General features: G+C 35.8%; 1 protein-coding gene across 1 annotated transcript; it reads left to right on the forward strand.

Moving 5' to 3' along the window:
- Window positions 1-18,829: 18,829 nt before the first annotated feature.
- On the forward strand, window positions 18,830-19,567 carry LOC145278288 (uncharacterized). The gene has a single exon (XM_080130580.1). It carries the CDS (start codon window positions 18,830-18,832, stop codon window positions 19,565-19,567), a length of 738 nt encoding a protein of 245 aa, XP_079986706.1.
- Window positions 19,568-19,919: the final 352 nt, after the last annotated feature.

The following is a 19,919-nucleotide window of genomic DNA, read 5'->3' on the forward strand; positions in this document are numbered from 1 at the left end:
ATTTCTCCGCTGAGGTTGCTCCAGTTCTCTCCAAACTTTACAATAAATGTCTTAACGAATCTTGCATTCCCGACTACTGGAAAACCGCTTCTGTGGTACCAGTCTTCAAGAATTCTGGTGAAAGAACTGACTCATTAAATTATCACCCCATTAAGCTCCTCCAGTTTTTGCTAAAATATTTGAGTCCTTAATTAATCAAGCCCTAGTCCAACACCTTACAGTTGCTAAACTCCTGATCGACAAAAATATGGATTTGGGCAAGCCCGTTCCACAGCAGATATCTTAACTGTAATCTATGAACGTATATACCGTGCACTGGACAAAACAGGGGAGAGTAAAACGGTAGCTCTCGATTTATCTAAGGCTTTTGACAGGGTATGGCACGATGATCTTCTAAGGAGAATTAGATCATATGGTATCCTTGGAAGAATTCATAATGTAATTAAATCTTTCTGACGTAAGAGAAAAAGCCAAGTTGTCCACGACGGGTGTACATCTAAACAATATGACATAAATGCGAGAGTACCTAAGGGGTCTATCCTTGGACCTTTATTATTCCTGATATTCATAAATGACCTCCCTAATAAAATTGTTTCAGAGATGGGTATATTTGCTGATTACACAACTCTCTATAACATGCACGAGGGGAAAACAAATGGACACATATCTAAGGAAATGGGAGAAACACTACAGACTGACCTCCAATCTTTAGTGGAATGGGGAAAAAATGGGAGGTCACATTCAATGCTGCTAAGACTAAGCTTGTATCCTTCAATAACTACAAGAAACCTTCTCTACCACCGATAACAATGGCGAAGAACACATAACGTAAATTACTCCCTTTAAACTCCTCGGCCTAACGTTTACAGAAAATATGAACTGGAATAGATACATTGAGAGCATTGATAATGCTGTTGCGAAGAAGGTGGGTTCTCTCTACCGTGCTAGAAAACTATTTACGCCTGAAAGTATCATGTATCTCTATAAGGCCACCATTCGACCATGTATGGAGTACTGTTGTCACATTTGGGCTGGTGCATCTGCTGCTTGTCTCTCACTCCTAGAAAAGGGTCCAAAGAGAGTGCCCAACCTGATAGGTCCTGAAATGTAATCTCGGCTTCAGCCTCTGTCCTATCGACAAAATGTTGCATCCCTCTGCCTATTCTACAAGTAATTTAATGGTGAATGCTCTGAAGAACTACAAGCACGTGTATTTGCTCGACGTGACTACCCCCCCGATAAACCCGAAAAGCAACTAAGTTCCACCCCTTCACAGTAGAGATCCCTAGGTGTAAGAAAACCTTTTACTCCAATAGTTTCTTCCCCAGAACTGCAAGATTTTAAAACTCCCTTCCGGGATTCTGCTTTCCAAACTGTACTGACATGCAGAAGTTCAAGTGTAATGTGAACAAACATCTTGGTACTCATATTCCTTCATAATGTCCCTGCAACGTATGTCCCCGATAGTGCCTCCTACTTCAAAGTTGCACTCTGCCTTGTTTGGAGTGAAAATTGAATTTAAAAAAACTATTAGCTAAAAAATCTATTTTTGAGCAACTCCAATGTTTTCAACAATGCCGGCCATTATTCAGTATATTACAGAGTCATTTCCTATATAAATAATAAGCCTTGTAACTCGAAGAACTGTAGGAATATTATGACTCATAACTTGGCAGTTAATAAAATGAATATATGAAAATGAGTTACTGATGCTAAAAATAAACAATAGCAACATAAATTATTGAACAACATAAAACATAATAACATAATAAATCTACGAAAATTAATAAGAAAAACGAATTCATGGTTCAACCACTTTAAAAGTATAAATTAATAATAAGTCGTGTAACCTTAAGAACTGTAGGAGTATTGTGACCCATAACTTGGCAGTTAATAAAATAAATATATGAAAACGAGCTATTGACACTAATGCTGTAAAATATAGATCATTGCGACACGTACCACTGAACCACAAAAAATTATAACGATGATTATAAATCGATGTAGTTAATCATAAAAACTAATTCATAGTTCACCCATCTTTAAAGTACGATGTTAAAATTAAGATTCCGATTTTTTAAAAATTCTTTTAAGTACCATTTTTAATTTGAAGTCTTATACAGAATAAAATACTGTAAAAATCACGTTTTTTACATAACAAATTTGGTAGAGACTACAATAAATGCTAACTATAGGAAACATAATCAATTGTAGAGTCGGTCAGCATAACATTTTGAATGCAATGCATTGTGCATGATCATGAGTTTCCTAGTCGTCAGTTCAACATCAAAGATTGCTATGTATCAAGTGCTTTATATCTATAAGCTGTTACCGAAATGATTGGATACGGCATAAAAAAAGAAAATGGTAGATATGTCATCAAACAAATTAATCAAAAAGATATATTTGAAAAAATATAAAAACTTGAAACACAGCAATTGAGATTAATATCGACGATCGCACATCGCCATTTATATAAAAAAAATCCCATCGTAAAATGATTTGAAAAGAGTAATTAATTGCCATTCTTTGATATTGCTACAAAAGTTCATTAATAATATAATGAACAAGAAAACTCAATTGACGTGACATAGCAATCAAAATCTACAATGTAATAATAAACAATAATTGCTTGATTAATGCAGTTGCAAATTACATTCACCACGAGATTGTAGAATGAATCCTCAGTGATTACAAAAAAATTATATGCTCCAAAACTCTGCCAGCTTTGCATATCAAAGCCATTTCTAACAGATAAATAAAAAAAATACTCTAACGTCCAAGCAAAGGAGAACATTTCTTTTATTTTTACAAACATGGCACTATTTATCAAGGCCTAGTTGCCACTCAAGTATAAGGGTTAATGAGTGTACAGTAGTCAATGGGATAATATTATAGTAATCATTAGTAGTGGAAATTTAGTAAATTAAGGGGATGGTTTATCAAGAATTTAGTAAATTAAGGGGATGGCTTATCAAGAATTTCGTAAATTAAGGGGATAGCTTATCAAGAATTTCGTAAATTAAGGGGATGGCTTATCAAGAATTTCGTAAATTAAGGGGATGGCTTATCAAGAATTTCGTAAATTAAGGGGATGGCTTATCAAGAATTTCGTAAATTAAGGGGATGGCTTATCAAGAATTTCGTAAATTAAGGGGATAGCTTATCAAGAATTTCGTAAATTAAGGGGATGGCTTATCAAGAATTTCGTAAATTAAGGGGATGGCTTATCAAGAATTTCGTAAATTAAGGGGATGGCTTATCAAGAATTTCGTAAATTAAGGGGATGGCTTATCAAGAATTTCGTAAATTAAGGGGATAGCTTATCAAGAATTTCGTAAATTAAGGGGATGGCTTATCAAGAATTTCGTAAATTAAGGGGATGGCTTATCAAGAATTTCGTAAATTAAGGGGATGGCTTATCAAGAATTTCGTAAATTAAGGGGATGGCTTATCAAGAATTTAGTAAATTAAGGGGATGGCTTATCAAGAATTTCGTAAATTAAGGGGATAGCTTATCAAGAATTTCGTAAATTAAGGGGATGGATTATCAAGAATTTCGTAAATTAAGGGGATGGCTTATCAAGAATTTCGTAAATTAAGGGGATGGCTTATCAAGAATTTCGTAAATTAAGGGGATGGCTTATCAAGAATTTCGTAAATTAAGGGGATGGCTTATCAAGAATTTCGTAAATTAAGGGGATGGCTTATCAAGAATTTCGTAAATTAAGGGGATGGCTTATCAAGAATTTAGTAAATTAAGGGGATGGCTTATCAAGAATTTCGTAAATTAAGGGGATGGCTTATCAAGAATTTCGTAAATTAAGGGGATGGATTATCAAGAATTTCGTAAATTAAGGGGATGGCTTATCAAGAATTTCGTAAATTAAGGGGATGGCTTATCAAGAATTTCGTAAATTAAGGGGATGGCTTATCAAGAATTTCGTAAATTAAGGGGATGGCTTATCAAGAATTTAGTAAATTAAGGGGATGGCTTATCAAGAATTTATTAAATTAAGGGGATGGATTATCAAGAATTTCGTAAATTAAGGGGATGGCTTATCAAGAATTTAGTAAATTAAGGGGATGGCTTATCAAGAATTTAGTAAATTAAGGGGATGGCTTATCAAGAATTTAGTAAATTAAGGGGTTGGCTTATCAAGAATTTAGTAAATTAAGGGGATGGCTTATCAAGAATTTAGTAAATTAAGGGGATGGCTTATCAAGAACTTGTTCATGTTGGACTTGAAGACGATCATATTGCAGTCAGTTGGAAAGCAGGTAAATGGAACAGCGTTCACAGGCGTGCAGTTCTAATAAATAAGCTTTGTTTGTGGAATCTGCGTTTAGGTTTGGGAACAGATAAACAGTGGGGGAAATTATTGATCGTTTCAGCAAGAGGAATGTTTTTCATGAAATTCAGGCCCGGGGGGCAATAGATTGGAGCTCAGACGAGCGCTTGCTATTAAAGCAAAGAGGTTGCAGGAAAGAGAAAAGCGCATTTCATTATAGGCTATGAAATCTATTTTGAAATCTGTCAAGGCGGAATAAGCTGCTTATAGCAGCTCCTGCCCAGATGTTGCAACAGTATTTCATCCTTGAATGTACTTGGCTCTCATACAAGTAAAGATTTGCACCAGCAGTAAAATATCTACAGGAACGCTTGAACAATTCCACCATTTTTTCAGCGATCTTGTCAACAGATTTGATGTACGTCTTCCATTTCAGATCAGGAGTAAAGGTCAAGCCCAGAAGCTCCCCAAGACGAGGGGCATCCATTTCAACTGATGCGAGATGGGGATCAGAGCGTTGATGATGTAAAGATAGAAGCTTGGTTTTAGATGCATAAAAATTAACCAGTCACTTCTTTCTCTATTGCATCAGGTATTCAAGATCAGTGGAGAGAGGATCAGAGAGAACGTGGTCATTTACGATCTTTGACGTGTTGCCATAGACGATAGTGTCGTCAGCATAAATGTCTACGAATGATTTAGGATGTGATTTGTGAGATTATGTAGACCGGGAAGGATTTGGGCCCAAGATAAGGGACTCCACTATTAATACTGTGAGCTTCTGATTTCTGACTATCAATCACTACTCTTATTAATCTATCACAGAGAAAGTATTTAATGATTAAAAAGAGATTCTTATTAAAAGCTATGAGAACTATGTCCCTATATATAATAAAAACTGCGACGTTTTTCCCCTCTGGACCAAAATACATCCCGGGTAACGGCAGGTGCCTCGGGAATTTAGGGTGGATGAATATAGATATATCTTAATTCATTGTCAAAATAGATATATTTGCTTTTTTGTTGGAAAAACCTGAGATATTTTGTTATATGGGAAAAATTAACAACAGGAAATGTGAGGATGTTAGAAGAACATATTGTACTGGCTGAGTGATGTGTTATGACCTCAAGGTTATGGGATTTAAATCTTTGATTGGGTCTCAGATCGCGATTGAATCGCACACCCGCAGTTAGGATTTAGCGTGATTTGATTGGCTGGGGAGACTTTCACCCCCACCACATCGGGTCGATACGCTCGAAAATTAGTCAGATTGCTTGTTGATTTCGGGGAGAACAGATCGTATAGAAACCGCCGTTCCCTGGGGACGGGACTCCTCTACCTCCTCATCCTCACTTTGAAAAAACTTACTAAGAATTGAATGATATTTGTAAAAACATTTGTATCTAAGTTTGTGAAATCACTTCTCTAGAATAGAGTTAAACGTGTTTTTTTCTTCCTGCCTGTGGCTTCTATATTCACTTTAACCATACAGGATTAATGTAACAACTCTCAGAGAAGGACCAGATGACACGAGCCGAGAATTCCAGATAAACAGTAACTTTATAAAGGCTTTTCTGACATATCCAGGTGTTCAAATAAAATCCTATATTCCTTCCAAGGAGCTACACCAGCACTATCGCATTAACCTACATAGAAAGCATTCACCATTTTTCCCCTATTGCTGACGTCCTCCTACCGCGGGGATTTATACTCATGGTATGGATATTGTGGTTACACTCTTCGTAACTGATTCATAACTAATAGCCCAAACGTAAAATTCTCGTCTGTCAATTCGAAAAATAAGAAATTGTTAGGAAAAAAACATATGCAGGTTGTTTTTTATAAAGTTTTTGATATTCAAAATCAAGAAATAATTTTGTATAATTATGAATGAAAGTGAAATTCGAATTAAAACGGATTACACGAAGAAAACAAAAAAACGAAAATGGAATGACGATTGGTCTTAATAACAGTAATTTGAATCGATTACTCTGTGTTTTTAGCTACAATTTTGGAAGAATTTGTGAAGACAAAATATATAATGACAACTAAAAAAAAAAATTTTATTCTTTGTGCGTTAGAAAAAATAGGAGCAGTTGCAGTCTTTTCTTGTTTGCTTTTTTATGTCAATTTTTTAAATAGTCACGATTATTCTCATCGTCACTATTAGAAACAATATACCAAAAAATTGCATTTAAAAATAATAACGCAAGCATAGAATGATAAACAGAACATTATCTATTCTATAATAATCTATGTTTTTACTATGTTTAAATATAACCGAAAGAAATAAGCCTTATTATTCAGGAATTATAAATATAGTTATTATTAAACAGAAAATAATATTAGTAATGCCAGAATGATTATCGTTATAAAATGAGAAGGAAACTGGTGAATAACGAAAAATCAGATAGAGAGAGTCGCTTAGCCCTGTAAGTTTCAACTATAACACCCGTATAATGTATGTGAGTTCATCAACGGTTCGTCTTCGTTCAAAGAATTTCGCATGCTCATTTATTTGAAGAAAGTAAATAAGGAACAATTGATTTATTTGGATATACCTGGTGTATATATAATGTAAAAGAAGACGTTTTCTTCCTTTCTTGAACGAAATATGGTCTTCAAAATTGAACTAGCGAATCGACTCGGCGTTGTGACAGCAAGGAGGAGGAGTAGGAGTAGGAGGAGGAGGGGGGATGCCAAAAAATAGTGTCAACGTAGACCAGTGAGTGAGACGGCGTTGTCTGGTCGTAAATAAAACGGGATTTTAGTGGCATCAGCAAGAAGCGAAACCGAAAGCAAAATTTTATAAAAAGAAAAAAAAAACGCATGCCGGAGCGAACTCTCAAAGCATAAGACAACAAACGAGTACGATATCTATCAGACTAAGACCCTAACGATATTATAACATTGCAAATTTATTTATTTAAAAGGAAAGTTAGAAACTCGCGTTTGCGCATGCGTCTTTTAGATTTAGCGTCGTAACAAATATTTTCAGATTACCCCTTTCAAATAAAACGATAGTTCTACATGAAATAGTCAACGATTTTCTTCTGATTTTTTTTACACAGTAGTCACCACTTATCAAGGCCCGGAAGCCACTCAGGGATAAGGGTTATTGCAAGTACGTACATTACGTTAGTGTGGAGATTTGATGAAGTGTTTACTTAAGGGGGCGGTTCATTAGGAATTTGTTAAGGTTGGACTTGAACACATCCAAGTTGTAGTCAGGTGGGAAGCAGGCAGTCGGAACAGAGTTCCACAGTCGTGCAGTTCTAAGAAAGAAGCTTTGTTCATGGAATCCACGTTTTGATTTAGGCACAGATAAAGAGTGGGGGAAATTTTTCACAGTGGATTCAGCTAGACGGGTGTTTCTCGATATTATTTGTCCAAGAGATCACTCTTACTCACGATACCATGTTCATGCCACAATGATATGGATGACGAAAGCTGTTAGCAGACATACGAACACAAACACAGACGTTTAAGAATTATTTCAATAGATAAGAGTCATTTGATCTCTTGTGAGGCACAAAGAAAGGGGAAGATTACGGAAAATATCTGAGATTGTGCGATTTATATTGACTGGAAAAAATCATCTCATTAAATAAATACTCTATTAACTTTGCTTGATGATTCGATATAATTTATATATTCTGTAAAGATGCAATATCAAATATCAGAACGCTGTGACTCTTCAGTTCATAATGCAATAAATCAATAACATTAAACGAGTGAACACAGAAGAAAATAAGGAACAAAGCAACAAAAATGAAATATTTAATTAAAAATGTTTCCAATTGAAGGTCGAAAATAATAATTGAGCAAAAGCTGTATGCAGGAATTCTTTAATCATTGTAAACAGATTAATAAATAACGATAAATAATTCAATAGATTTTAATGAATATTCATTTATTTACCTGATAAAAGATGGTATCTTCTCGACTGTAGATTGCATATTCTTACATATTTTGGGGAGCAACTCCCATTCTTAAGAGGTGGAAAATGTATACCCACTCTATACGCTGTTGCTTTCGGTTTGATTTAAGTTGGTTTCATGTTCAAATGTTGTTTTCGAACGCTATTTTTAAAGCTTAAAAATTACGCTAATTGTTTAGGGAAGGTAGTCGTATTATCTTTTTATTTTATTATATTTTAATCCAAGGGACGTAATTCAGTAGTCTAGTCCAAGTGTTCAAATCTAAAGGATATTATTCTGTAACTCATTCCGAGTGAAGTAATTAATCTGCTTATACCTTATATAGTAATTGTTTTTAAAATGACCTTAATTGTTTAGGGAAAGAATTCGGTATTTTTTAAACCATGGGAACTAACACTGCAACTCGTCCAAAGACGTTTATATAACCTCTACAGGGCCAGAACAGATGCATAGGCTTGAAAGAAAGATGCAACTGACTCCAATCCTTTTTGTCTCCGTCTAGTGATAGGATTATTCTCTGTCGCCATGGGTCGCTTACTTACTCCAATCTTGGTCCTGCTTCCAAACTGTCAACAGGGCCGATCTGAAAATAGACTGCACTTCCAAACAACGGCGTTTCCGAAACAAAACAAAAGAAGTCAAAGATTAACTTTTTTTCATAACGTAAAATAACACTGGGTAACAGCAAAAAAAAAAAAAAAAAAAAAAAACGTCAGGGGTTTCTCAGCTGATTTAGAATAATTTGGGTGTTCTGAGTCCGAATATCACATTGATTTTGCTCTATCAGGTGAACTTTTTGAGATACAGCCATAGGCCTACCAGACGAGCTATACATATGCTAATATCAGGGGTTTTGAGTTCAATCATATTTTTCTTGAAGAATATATCGAACTACAATGCACAGACACGAGTAATATTATAAATAATTAATATATTTGTGTTTGTCATAAATTTATGTGTATAAATATGCATAGAATTTATTTAATATTTAATATATTTTTGTGTGAATTTAGGCTAACGATGGTTATACTTTAGCAAATTTGGGTCATTCTTCCCAAGGACTCCGTAGTGACAATATTGCCTCTTAGATTCTCATTACCTTAACATGCATTGCCTCTGCCTTAAATTAACTCATTGTGGGCGACATGTGTTTAGACGTGAAAGTTGGTGCACGCCGGTTTTGTTATGCGGGTTCGTCTCTCTGAGAAACGAGGTTCTTTGCTCAGCAACCGAGAAGGCTAACATGCTTGCCAGTCGGTTTGTCCCCAACTCCACACTGGACCCTCTAAACCACCCCCTACCTCAATTTCCTATGCGGACAGACGCCATGCTAGACAATCTGATAATCACCCCTACTCAGGTGTATGCTATCATAAAAAACCTTGACACTTAAAAAGCATGTGGACCCGACCTCATCCCAGCTGTCCTATTAAAATAGTGCTCAGCCGAAGTAGCTCCAGTTCTCTCCAAACTCTACAACAAATGCCTTAATGAATCTTGCTTTCCGGGCTGTTGGCAAACTGCTTCTGTGGTACCAGTATTCAAGAATTCTGGCGAAAGAACTGACCCATTAAATTATCGCCCTATTGCCTCCTCCCACTTTTTTGCCAAAATATTTGAGACCTTAATTAACCATGCTCTAGTCCAGCACTTTACAGATGCTAAACTTCTGACCGACCAACAATATGGATTTAGACAAGCCCGCTCCACGGCAGACATCCTCACTGTAATCTCTGAACGCATATACCATTCACTGGACAAAGCGGGGGAGGGCAGAGCGGTAGCTCTAGATATATCTAAGGCTTTTGACAGGGTATGGCATGAGGGTCTCCTCAGGAAGATTAGATCTTACGGTATCACTGGTACAATACTTAACATAATTAAATCCTTCTTAGATAAGAGAAAAATCGAGGTTGTCCTCGACGGTCGTACATCTAAACAATATGATATAAATGCGGGAGTGCCCCAGGAATCTATCCTTGGACCTCTGCTGTTCCTGATATTCATAAATGACCTCCCCGACAAAATTGCCTCTGAGATGGGTATATATGCTGATGACACCACACTCTATAGCAGGCACAACAGGAAAACAAATGAACATATATCTAAAGTAATGGCAGAAACACTAGAGGATGACCTCCAATCAGTAGTGGAATGGGGACAAAAATTGATGGTCACATTCAATGCCGCCAAGACAAAACTGGTTTCATTCAATAATTACAAGAAACCTTCTCTACCACCTATAGCAATGGCCAACGACTCTTTATCTGAGAGTACGTCTCTCAAGCTCCTTGGCTTAACGTTCACAGGAAACATGAGTTGGAACAATTACATCGAGGGCATTGCCAGGGCCACTGCGAGGAAGGTGGGCTCTCTCTACCGTGCTAGAAAACTACTAACACCCGAAAGTATCCTGTACCTCTATAAGGCCACTATTCGCCCATGTATGGAGTATTGTTGTCATATTTAGGCTGGTGCATCGGCTACTAGTCTCTCGCTCCTTGACAAGGTTCAAAAGAGAGTCGCCAATCTGATAGGCCCTAAACTGGCATCTAAGCTTCAGCCTCTGTCCCATCGTCGAAACATTGCATCCCTCTGCCTATTCTACAAGTATTATAATGGTGAATGCTCTGAAGAACTGCAAGCACTTGTGCCCCCACGACGCGAACACCCTCGACAGACCCGACAAGCTGCAAAATCCCACCACACACTGTAGAGATCCCTAGATGTAAAAGATTTTTCTACTCCAGTAGTTTCTTCCCCAGAACTGCTAGACTTTGGACTTCCATTCCAGGTTCCTGCTTCCCTAACTGTACTGACATGCATAAGTTCAAGTGCAACGTGAACCAACATCTCGCTGCCCTAATCCCTACATAGTACCCCAGTAGATGTTTCCCCTGATAGTAGCCCCCTACACCAAAGTGGCAATGTGCCTTGTTTGGGGTGAAAATGTAATAAAAAAAATAGTACAATTATGGAATATTCAGTGGCTATAAATCCTAGTGCTAATTTATTAACTGTCTATGTTTCAGTATGAGCGTATTTAAAGAGCAATAAACGGGGATTCAGCTTATATTTGTTTATTTTCCTTTTTCGAATTCATCGGGTTTTTAGAACTATAAATGGAATTCCACAGTTAGCCAATCAAACCAATACCAATTCACCATTACTCCATAGGAATATGTAAATAAAATATGATTCAAAATTTACTTAATTAACCCTTAGCCAATCAAATTGATTCTAAATTTCATTGTCTGACACTCAGCTGCATCTTTCTTTTTTCTTTCAGTTTATTGTGATGGCTTCGGCACGACGGTCATTCAGGAATAATCCTGACGTGTTCTGCTACATCTGCGGAGAATACACGCTGTCAAGGGACAGGAAGAACATCACATATATTTGTGAAGCGTGCATACGTGGCTTACTTTAAAGTCAAGCTGGGTGACCAAGATAAGTCCTGGGCACCGCACACGGTGTGCCAGACGTACGTGAAATACCTCCGGCGGTGGACGAAGGGAGCGAAAATTCACTGAAGTCTGGGATTCCGATGGTTTGGAGGGAGCCGTTTGACCATGCATCGGATTGTTACTTCTGTGCCATCAATACTACTGGCATCAACAGGAAGAATCGGCACAGCCTCCAGTTCCCCGAGCTTCCATCTTCCCACCCTCCAGTGGCTGACTGCGAAGAAATTCCTGTACCAGCGTTCACAAAGCTTTCCGACAGCGACGACGAGGCCACCACTACAGACGAGCAAGGATATACAGAAGCGTTCGAGTATGAAGCACAAGATGGTCCGCAGCTCTTTTTACAATGTGAGCTTAATGATCAGGTTCGGGATCTCAGCTTGTCGAAGACTTCCTCCGATCTGTTGACCTCGAGACTCAAAGAGAAAAATCTACTTGGCAAGGACGCGCGTATCGCTTTCTTTCGTAAAAGGCATGAGGACTACATGGGCTACTTCTGCCAGGAGGAAGACCTCGTGTACTGCCGAGATATCGCCGGTCTTCTTGTTAAACTCGGCGCTCCTCAATACGATCCGAGAGATTGGCAACTCTTCATTGACAGCTGCAACCAGTTCGTCTCAATCCCTCTTGCGCACTCCACAACTCTCAAAGAGAAATACGAAACAGTGAAGTAAGTTCTCGAAAAAATCCAATGTGAGCAGTACAAATGGATCATCTGCGACGACTTTAAGAAAGTGACTTTCTACTTGGTCAGCAGTCCGGGTTCACGAATTACCGGTTTATTTCTACCGTGCTAGAAACTGCTTTCACCGAACGGTATCCTTTATCTCTAGAAGGCTAATATCTATGAATATCTATGAATATCTGTGAATATCTATGAATGAAATATTGCTGGCACGTCTACGTTCACTCATCCATACTCTTAAACACGGTCACTCATCCATACTCTTAAACACGGTCCCCCAAAAATCTCTTCTGAAAGTTCATCACCCTGCTTTAACCTCTGTCCCATCGCCGCACTATTGCATCCGTGTGCTTGTTTTAAAGTACTTCAATGAAATGGGCATCGCTAGACATGTGGTTCTTGTTCTCCTTTGACCAAAATAGACACGAAAAACGAGGCAATCAGTTCAATTTCATCTTGTCACTGTAAACGTCCTTAGATGCCAAGAGCTTATGAATCTCCCTTTTCCTCTCGGAATCTGAGTGTACGGAGATGCAGAACTTTAAATGTAATGCTTACAAGCATCTTTCTGTATAACTCTTCATGTAGAAATACTAATTTAATTTATGGTATCTAATTTACAACAGCGCTTTGCGTCTAAGAAGTAGTATGCATTGTCTGGTGTAAATAATCTAATTTAGAAAGTAGATATCCTTCAGCCCCCTTGCTCCACGTTTAAATTATAGATAGCACTTTCCCTAGTCTCTTGCTTCTTTAGAAATTGTATTTCGTAAATATATTCCTCTTAATTTAACAATAGAAGAGCAGTTTATTTAACTGTTCTTCTCATGAAACGACAGCTGAGTGTTAATTGTGCATGGTTTTAGTCCATTCTTGTGAAGAGTGATCTAACTATTCCACAATAGTATTGTATCAATACACTTTTATATGTTATGCAATAATCATGCACGCCAAATATCTAAGCCTTTGTAATGTAACAGGTTTAGGAGACAGAAAATTCTTAGATAAAATCAACTGCTCAACTTATACCGGCATTGATATCGGTGGATGGCGAAACCTTTCCATCAATAGACGCAGAGAGCGGTTCCTTTGAAGTGAAAAGAATGAAATTACCCTTGGGTGGCTTCGATATCTTCGTATCTATATGATGTTTTCTGACTGGCAAAGAAGTTATAAAATCTCAAATCTGAAAATATCCGCAGTTCTATTGACGCGTAGAGATAATAAAATAAATTTATACATGAGATATTTGCATATGTATCTTCGTTTCGATTTTCGACATCGATAACTTCGTACTATCTGCATAATTTTGTTAATGTTTCGATTTGCGGGTTCGTCAAAGAATCAATACAAGTCTTTGTAACACACACGTCGGTTTATTTAGAAATGGAAGTTTCGTTATAAATGCATGTGGAATTTAGAAGTCGTATTTTCATTAGTTTTTCGCGCTACGTTTATTAAACTTATATTCATTTGTACAACGCATATATGGCATTAATCAGCTTTTTTCATTAATACTTAAGGTATCATTAAGAAACCGTGATATTCTCAGACACTAAGAAATAACATTTTCATTAATCTCTATCGCATGATTTTGAAATAGAATTTTCGACGAGAATTTAAAAACGGGATTTTCGTCAGCTTCACACGCACAATTTAGAAATAAAATGTGTTATACCTAAATTAAATATCATATCTTCATAATCTAATGCATATTTGTTAACAGTCTTTTACCCTTAATTTAAGAAGGAAACTTTGCTCTCACTTATAATCAAGCACTTTTGTCAATCTCTCACGTATAATATAGCTCTTATATATATATATATATATATATATATATATATATATATATAATCATACAACTAGCAATAATAATAATAATAATAATAATAATAATTAGAATAATAAAATTTCTCCTAACAGCCACCCTAATACTAACAACACTCGTTATCCTCTCCAAAACAGTCCTCCTACCATCATTGTCAATACAATTAACAAGTTCAGACTATTTCCCTAAGGCAAATCAGCAAATTAATATTAATTTCAGACCTCGAGCTGTTAATAAAGTACATACATATATCGGCGCTACTTCAACATTAAGAAAAGCATAACAAACCATATCTTTTCTTTTAACAACCAAAGTTCTAATAATAACCAAGCAACTTCTCTTACCACTTTAATTAAAAAAATTATTCTTACAATATCCCCTTCTTACTTAAATGGACTAACCTAAAATAAATGTTAAATCTTATACTTCCATCAAAGTAGTAATATAATAAACTATAAAAATGAACTGATCTCCTACTGCGAAATTTAAAAATGGTAAATTTGGAATTACATAGCTATTAATTTACCATTTTAGATATATATATTTTTCTATGGAATTATCGTTTTTTCTGCATACTGTTGTAGCATTTTATTACTCCGTAATTTTTATTGCAATTCTTTATTTCTTCTTATTTGGCCGGATTTACATCTGCAATCTCTGCTTTAGTGTTTAAATATTCCTATCAATGAAATATATCCATCTACCTACACATTTATTTTCTGCATGTATGTTTACTTATATTTTACTGTCTTCATTTACTTACATACTTATTGGTCTTATTCCTGAATCTGTAGATACCGGCCATCCTCTCCCCTTATTTTTTAACTCTTTATTTATTTACTATATATATATATATATATATACATATATATACAGTTTTGAAAATAATAAGCGGAAGTTTCTCGAGAGCTATTTCGGCTATCATCTCATCAGGAAAAAATCGATAGCGTACAAAATAATATTAAGTCGAAAATAAAGAGTTCTAAAGGGGAACTTATTGAATGTGCCCAAAGTACGGGGATACTAAAATAAATTTATTAACGTTTTAATACGATTAAAATATTGGCACAACGAGGGGAAAAAACGGGAGAAAGGGTTCAAAGTTCCCCAAAGAGAAACAATGCGTTGGATGTTTCCTTTTGCCGGCACAAAGAAGGCTGACACACCGCAATAGAGACAGATTCCAAAATCTTTAAATGGTTTTTGGAGTCCGCTCTATGTAGCACCTCGCCCCATTCTATTTTATATCTATCGGCACAGCAAGGGTTGTCAACCAAATGCTGGCCAATAGCAGAGTCCAAGGCTGCAGAAGGAGGGAGACCACCAGATCCCATCTTCCCTTGTCTTACCTTCGATGGAACATGCTAGTTTATACGAGTTAAAAGGTGCAAGGATGTTCGCCCAACATAACCAGCATCGTACTGGCATTTAAATTGATATACAATATTACTATTTTGGATGTAAGGCAAACTATCCTTGCGAAAAACGAAAAAGCAGGTCTCGTAGTATATACCAAACGCAAGAACACAGAATAAATGCAGTCGTCCCTAATCCACGGTAATTTTAAATAAACCGGGCATTTCAAGGGTCCAAACTTTTTAGGGGATTTAAAATCCGCAACCTTTTTGAAAATACAGTCATCAATAAGGTCAACAGGATAACCATTATTGATGAATATTTTCCTGATCTTATCGAGTTCAACATCTAATCTGTTAGGCGAACAAATCATGAGGGCTCTATGTACCAAAGTATTAATTAGGCCGACCTTACGTGATTTTGGTACAAAAGACAACCAGTTCACATATAGGCCAGTAAATGTCGGTTTTCTATAAATTGTAGTGAGAAAGCCCCCCCTTTAACGTTCGACAAGAACATCCAAGAAGGGAAGCTACTTGTCCTTCTCACTTTCCATAGTGAGCTTAAGAGCCCCATGCAATGAATTCAACCTATTAAAAAATATCGACGCTTCACCTTGCGATGGAAAAATAGCAAAAATGTCGTCAATATATCTGAAATATGCAGTGGGTTTAGTTGTAGAATTGAGCATAACGGATTCATTGTACCCGGCGAAAATATCCGCTAAATTTGGGGCCAACGGGCTCCCCATTGAAACCCCGTCGACCTGACAGTATATAATATCACAAAAACTAAACTCCACGGATTTTGTGCACATTAAAATGAGTTCAATAAGAATCTCTTTAGAAAACCGTGGAGGAGTCAGGCGACCATCATAGAGCGCATCGGTACATATACGTATAGTCTCATCCAACGGTATGTTGATAAAGAGACTAGAGACATCAAATGAGCAGTATAATACAACCCATGTACGCAATCAACGAACCGAAAAGAATCTGGGATACAGTGCATGGTATATAGCTCGTGCACAGGTTGCAGAATTTCCACAATATGAACTGTACTTTCTAGAGTAAACATACAAATCAAACAAGACCTAGAACTAAACCAATGAGCAAATACCACCGAAGCAATCACCTGGTTTAAAAATATAGTAAACAAAGATAAATGTGCGTTCATACAGTTCAACATCATAGACTTTTATCCCTCAATATCCGAAGAACTTTTTAACATTGCCCTAGAATTTGCCGGGGCATACACTGATATATCCTCGGAAGAAATCAACATCATTAAAAAATGTAGAAAATCAGTTCTAATAAATAACAATAACCAATAGATAAAAACTAAAATGAAAAATTCGTTTGATTTGGCGATGGGTGCCAGAGATTCTGCAGAGGCATCAGATCTTGTGAGATTATTCATTCTATATACCCTCACAAGCATATTCGATACTACGGATATCGGCCTATATAGAGATGACGGACTAGCTATAATAAAAAAACTCCAACGAAGTCAAGGGAGAAAACTTTAAGAAAATCATACATAAGGAAATTAAAAAATTAGGTCTAAAAGCAGACGTATCAGCTAACATAACTTGGTAAGAAATTTCTAGACCTTATTGAAAAACACTTTCCCGCAACCAACCCCTTACACAAAATCTTCAATAAAAATACTTGAAGTTATCTTACAGTTGTTGCGAAAATTTAGAGATGATAATTAAAGCACATAATAACAAAATACTAAATAAAAACAATGTAAACAACAACAAAATAAACAATAAAAAAGAAGACACCATGACAAAAATAAAGCCAACACTAAGCAGAAATAATAATAATAATAATAATAATAATAATAATAATAACAACAACAATAATAATAATAATAATAATAATAATAATAACAAACCAACCCTGGACAAGTACAACCATACCATAAATAAAAATAATAATAACGAACAAGATAAATGCAACTGCACACACCGCACACTTTGCCCAGTTCAAAATAAATGTCTAACAAAAAGTATAATTTATCAAGCAACAATATTTGCGAAAGAAAACCCGAATAACAAGAAATATTACGTAGGCATTACTTCCTTAGATTTCAAAACCCGATACTATGACCACAAAAGTACATTCAAAAATTAAAAAAAAACACCGTATAAAAACAACACTAGCGAATAAATACTGGGAGCTCAAAGAAAGTGGACATTCGCCGGTAGTCGAATGGAAAATAATAAGACAAGCTACCACGTGCAGACATTTAGATGACCCATGTAAATTATGCCTCCATGAAAAATTTTCTATCCTGTACTTTAAAGAATCCCAAAATCTATTAAACTGTAGACGAGAAACAGCAAACAATTGTGTTCACAAAATAAAACTTACTCGAGGATAGCGATACAAAATAGCTTTAAAACTAACAAAAACAATAGAAAAGAAACAAATAAATAAATTAGATAAACATGAATATACATAAACGACCACACACACACACACATATATATATATGTATATATATGTGTGTATGTATGTGTGCATGTATGTGTGTACACATATGTATATTTATATATAAAAAAAGAGCAGAAATGAGAAAAATCGTCTGCCTTAAACCACAAACCTAGCTCTAAAACAGATCCTTTGTTCGATTAGGTGGATGATAGAAAGCTGATTGGCTAACTAAAATCCTCAACATATATAAAAACGAGAAACAACCACAGAATTCGCGCATAAGCCTGACGAATCCTATAGTGGATGAAACGCCGAATATTCAGTGTAACTTAATCGCCATATATATTTTATAAATTACTAACTAGCTCTGCCTACGTATTGAGCACTTTTGAAGTAAATACTTAAAATTTACGCATAAATCTATACTTTCGTATATCAATTTTATGTGAGTAAATGAAGTAGTTATATATATATATATATATATATATATATATATATATATATATACAGGGTGACAAAAAAAACAGAGGACTTTCAATTCTTTTCTGAGCATTTTACAGTGAGCAGAGAAAAAAGGCCAAAGACCCTAGTGTTTTGATGTGATGTTTTGAATATAATAAACTAGTTATGACCGAATTCTCATTTCATTCGGACAAAAAACTAAGTTGTTGGAGCCCGTTTTGGGGGGTCACCCTATATATATATATATATACAGGGTGCGGCACAAATAACGCCCTTTTATATCTTATTATATTTATGTATATTTTCTTTAACTAATTCTTAAACATTTATTTTTTTCAGGTATTTTTAAAACCATGAGATTAACAATTGAACAGAGAGTAAAAGTAATACAATTGTATTATCAAAATAATAATAATGGTGCTAAAACTGCAAGATTGTTATCAGATGAATATGACATCCCAAGAGTGCAAAGCCGAAATATCAAAAGCTTGATTAAAAAATTTGAATCCACAGGAAGTGTAAGGGATGCTCAAAGATCCGGAAGGCCAATTGTTGCAACGAGCTTAGAAAAGTCCAATGAACTACAAGAATCGTTGCTGCATACTCCTCAAAAATCCAGTAGACGTCTTTCTACAGAGTTAGCAATCAGTGATAGGAGTGTTCGCAGAATATTGAAGAAGCTAAAGATGAGACCTTACATTCCACGTGTTCTTCAAAGTTTGCATAATGGAGATCAAGTTAGACGATTACAATTCTTTTGGAATAAAGTTAATGAAGATATAACTTTCCTTGAAAAGATATGGTGGTCAGATGAAGCAAACTTTAAGTTAAATGGGCATATCAATCGCCATAATTGTGTGTATTGGAGTAATGAGAATCCTCATATCATCTTGGAAAAGGATGTTAATTCGCCAGGAGTAACAGTTTGGGTTGCCATTTCTTGTATGGGATTAATAGGGCCAATATTCTTCGAGGGTACTGTGAATCAAAATAATTATTTGCATATGCTTCAAACGGAATTTTGGCTAAGAGTTGAAAATCAGACTGATATTTTTTTCAACAGGATGGGGCTCCACCACATTATGGGTTAAGAGTTAGGGAATGGTTAAATGAAAATTTTGAAGATAGGTGGATAGGACGAAGGGGACCAATTGAATGGCCATCACGATCTCCAGACTTAACGCCACCAGACTTTTTTTTGTGGGGTATATTGAAAGATAAAGTTTACAATCTTAAGCCGAAAACAATTCAGGAATTAAAAAATGCAATTTCAGATAAATTTCATGAAATTACCATTGAAGAGTGTAAAAAAGTTTGTAAAAGTGTCGCTGGTAGAGTTCAAAATTGTATGGAACATGATGGAGAACATTTTGAACATCTGAGTTAAATTTTAAAGTTAATAAAGTTGGTATCCTTTTTTTCATTAAATTTATTTTGATTTTA

This window comes from Euprymna scolopes, chromosome 6, assembly GCF_053919585.1.
Source record: "Euprymna scolopes isolate OS-2025 chromosome 6, ASM5391958v1, whole genome shotgun sequence".
Classification (NCBI taxonomy): domain Eukaryota; kingdom Metazoa; phylum Mollusca; class Cephalopoda; order Sepiida; family Sepiolidae; genus Euprymna; species Euprymna scolopes.

Coding starts and splice junctions, on each gene's coding strand:
- LOC145278288 (XM_080130580.1), top strand. CDS start 18,830: ATGAGATTAACAATTGAACAGAGAGTAAAAGTAATACAATTGTATTAT.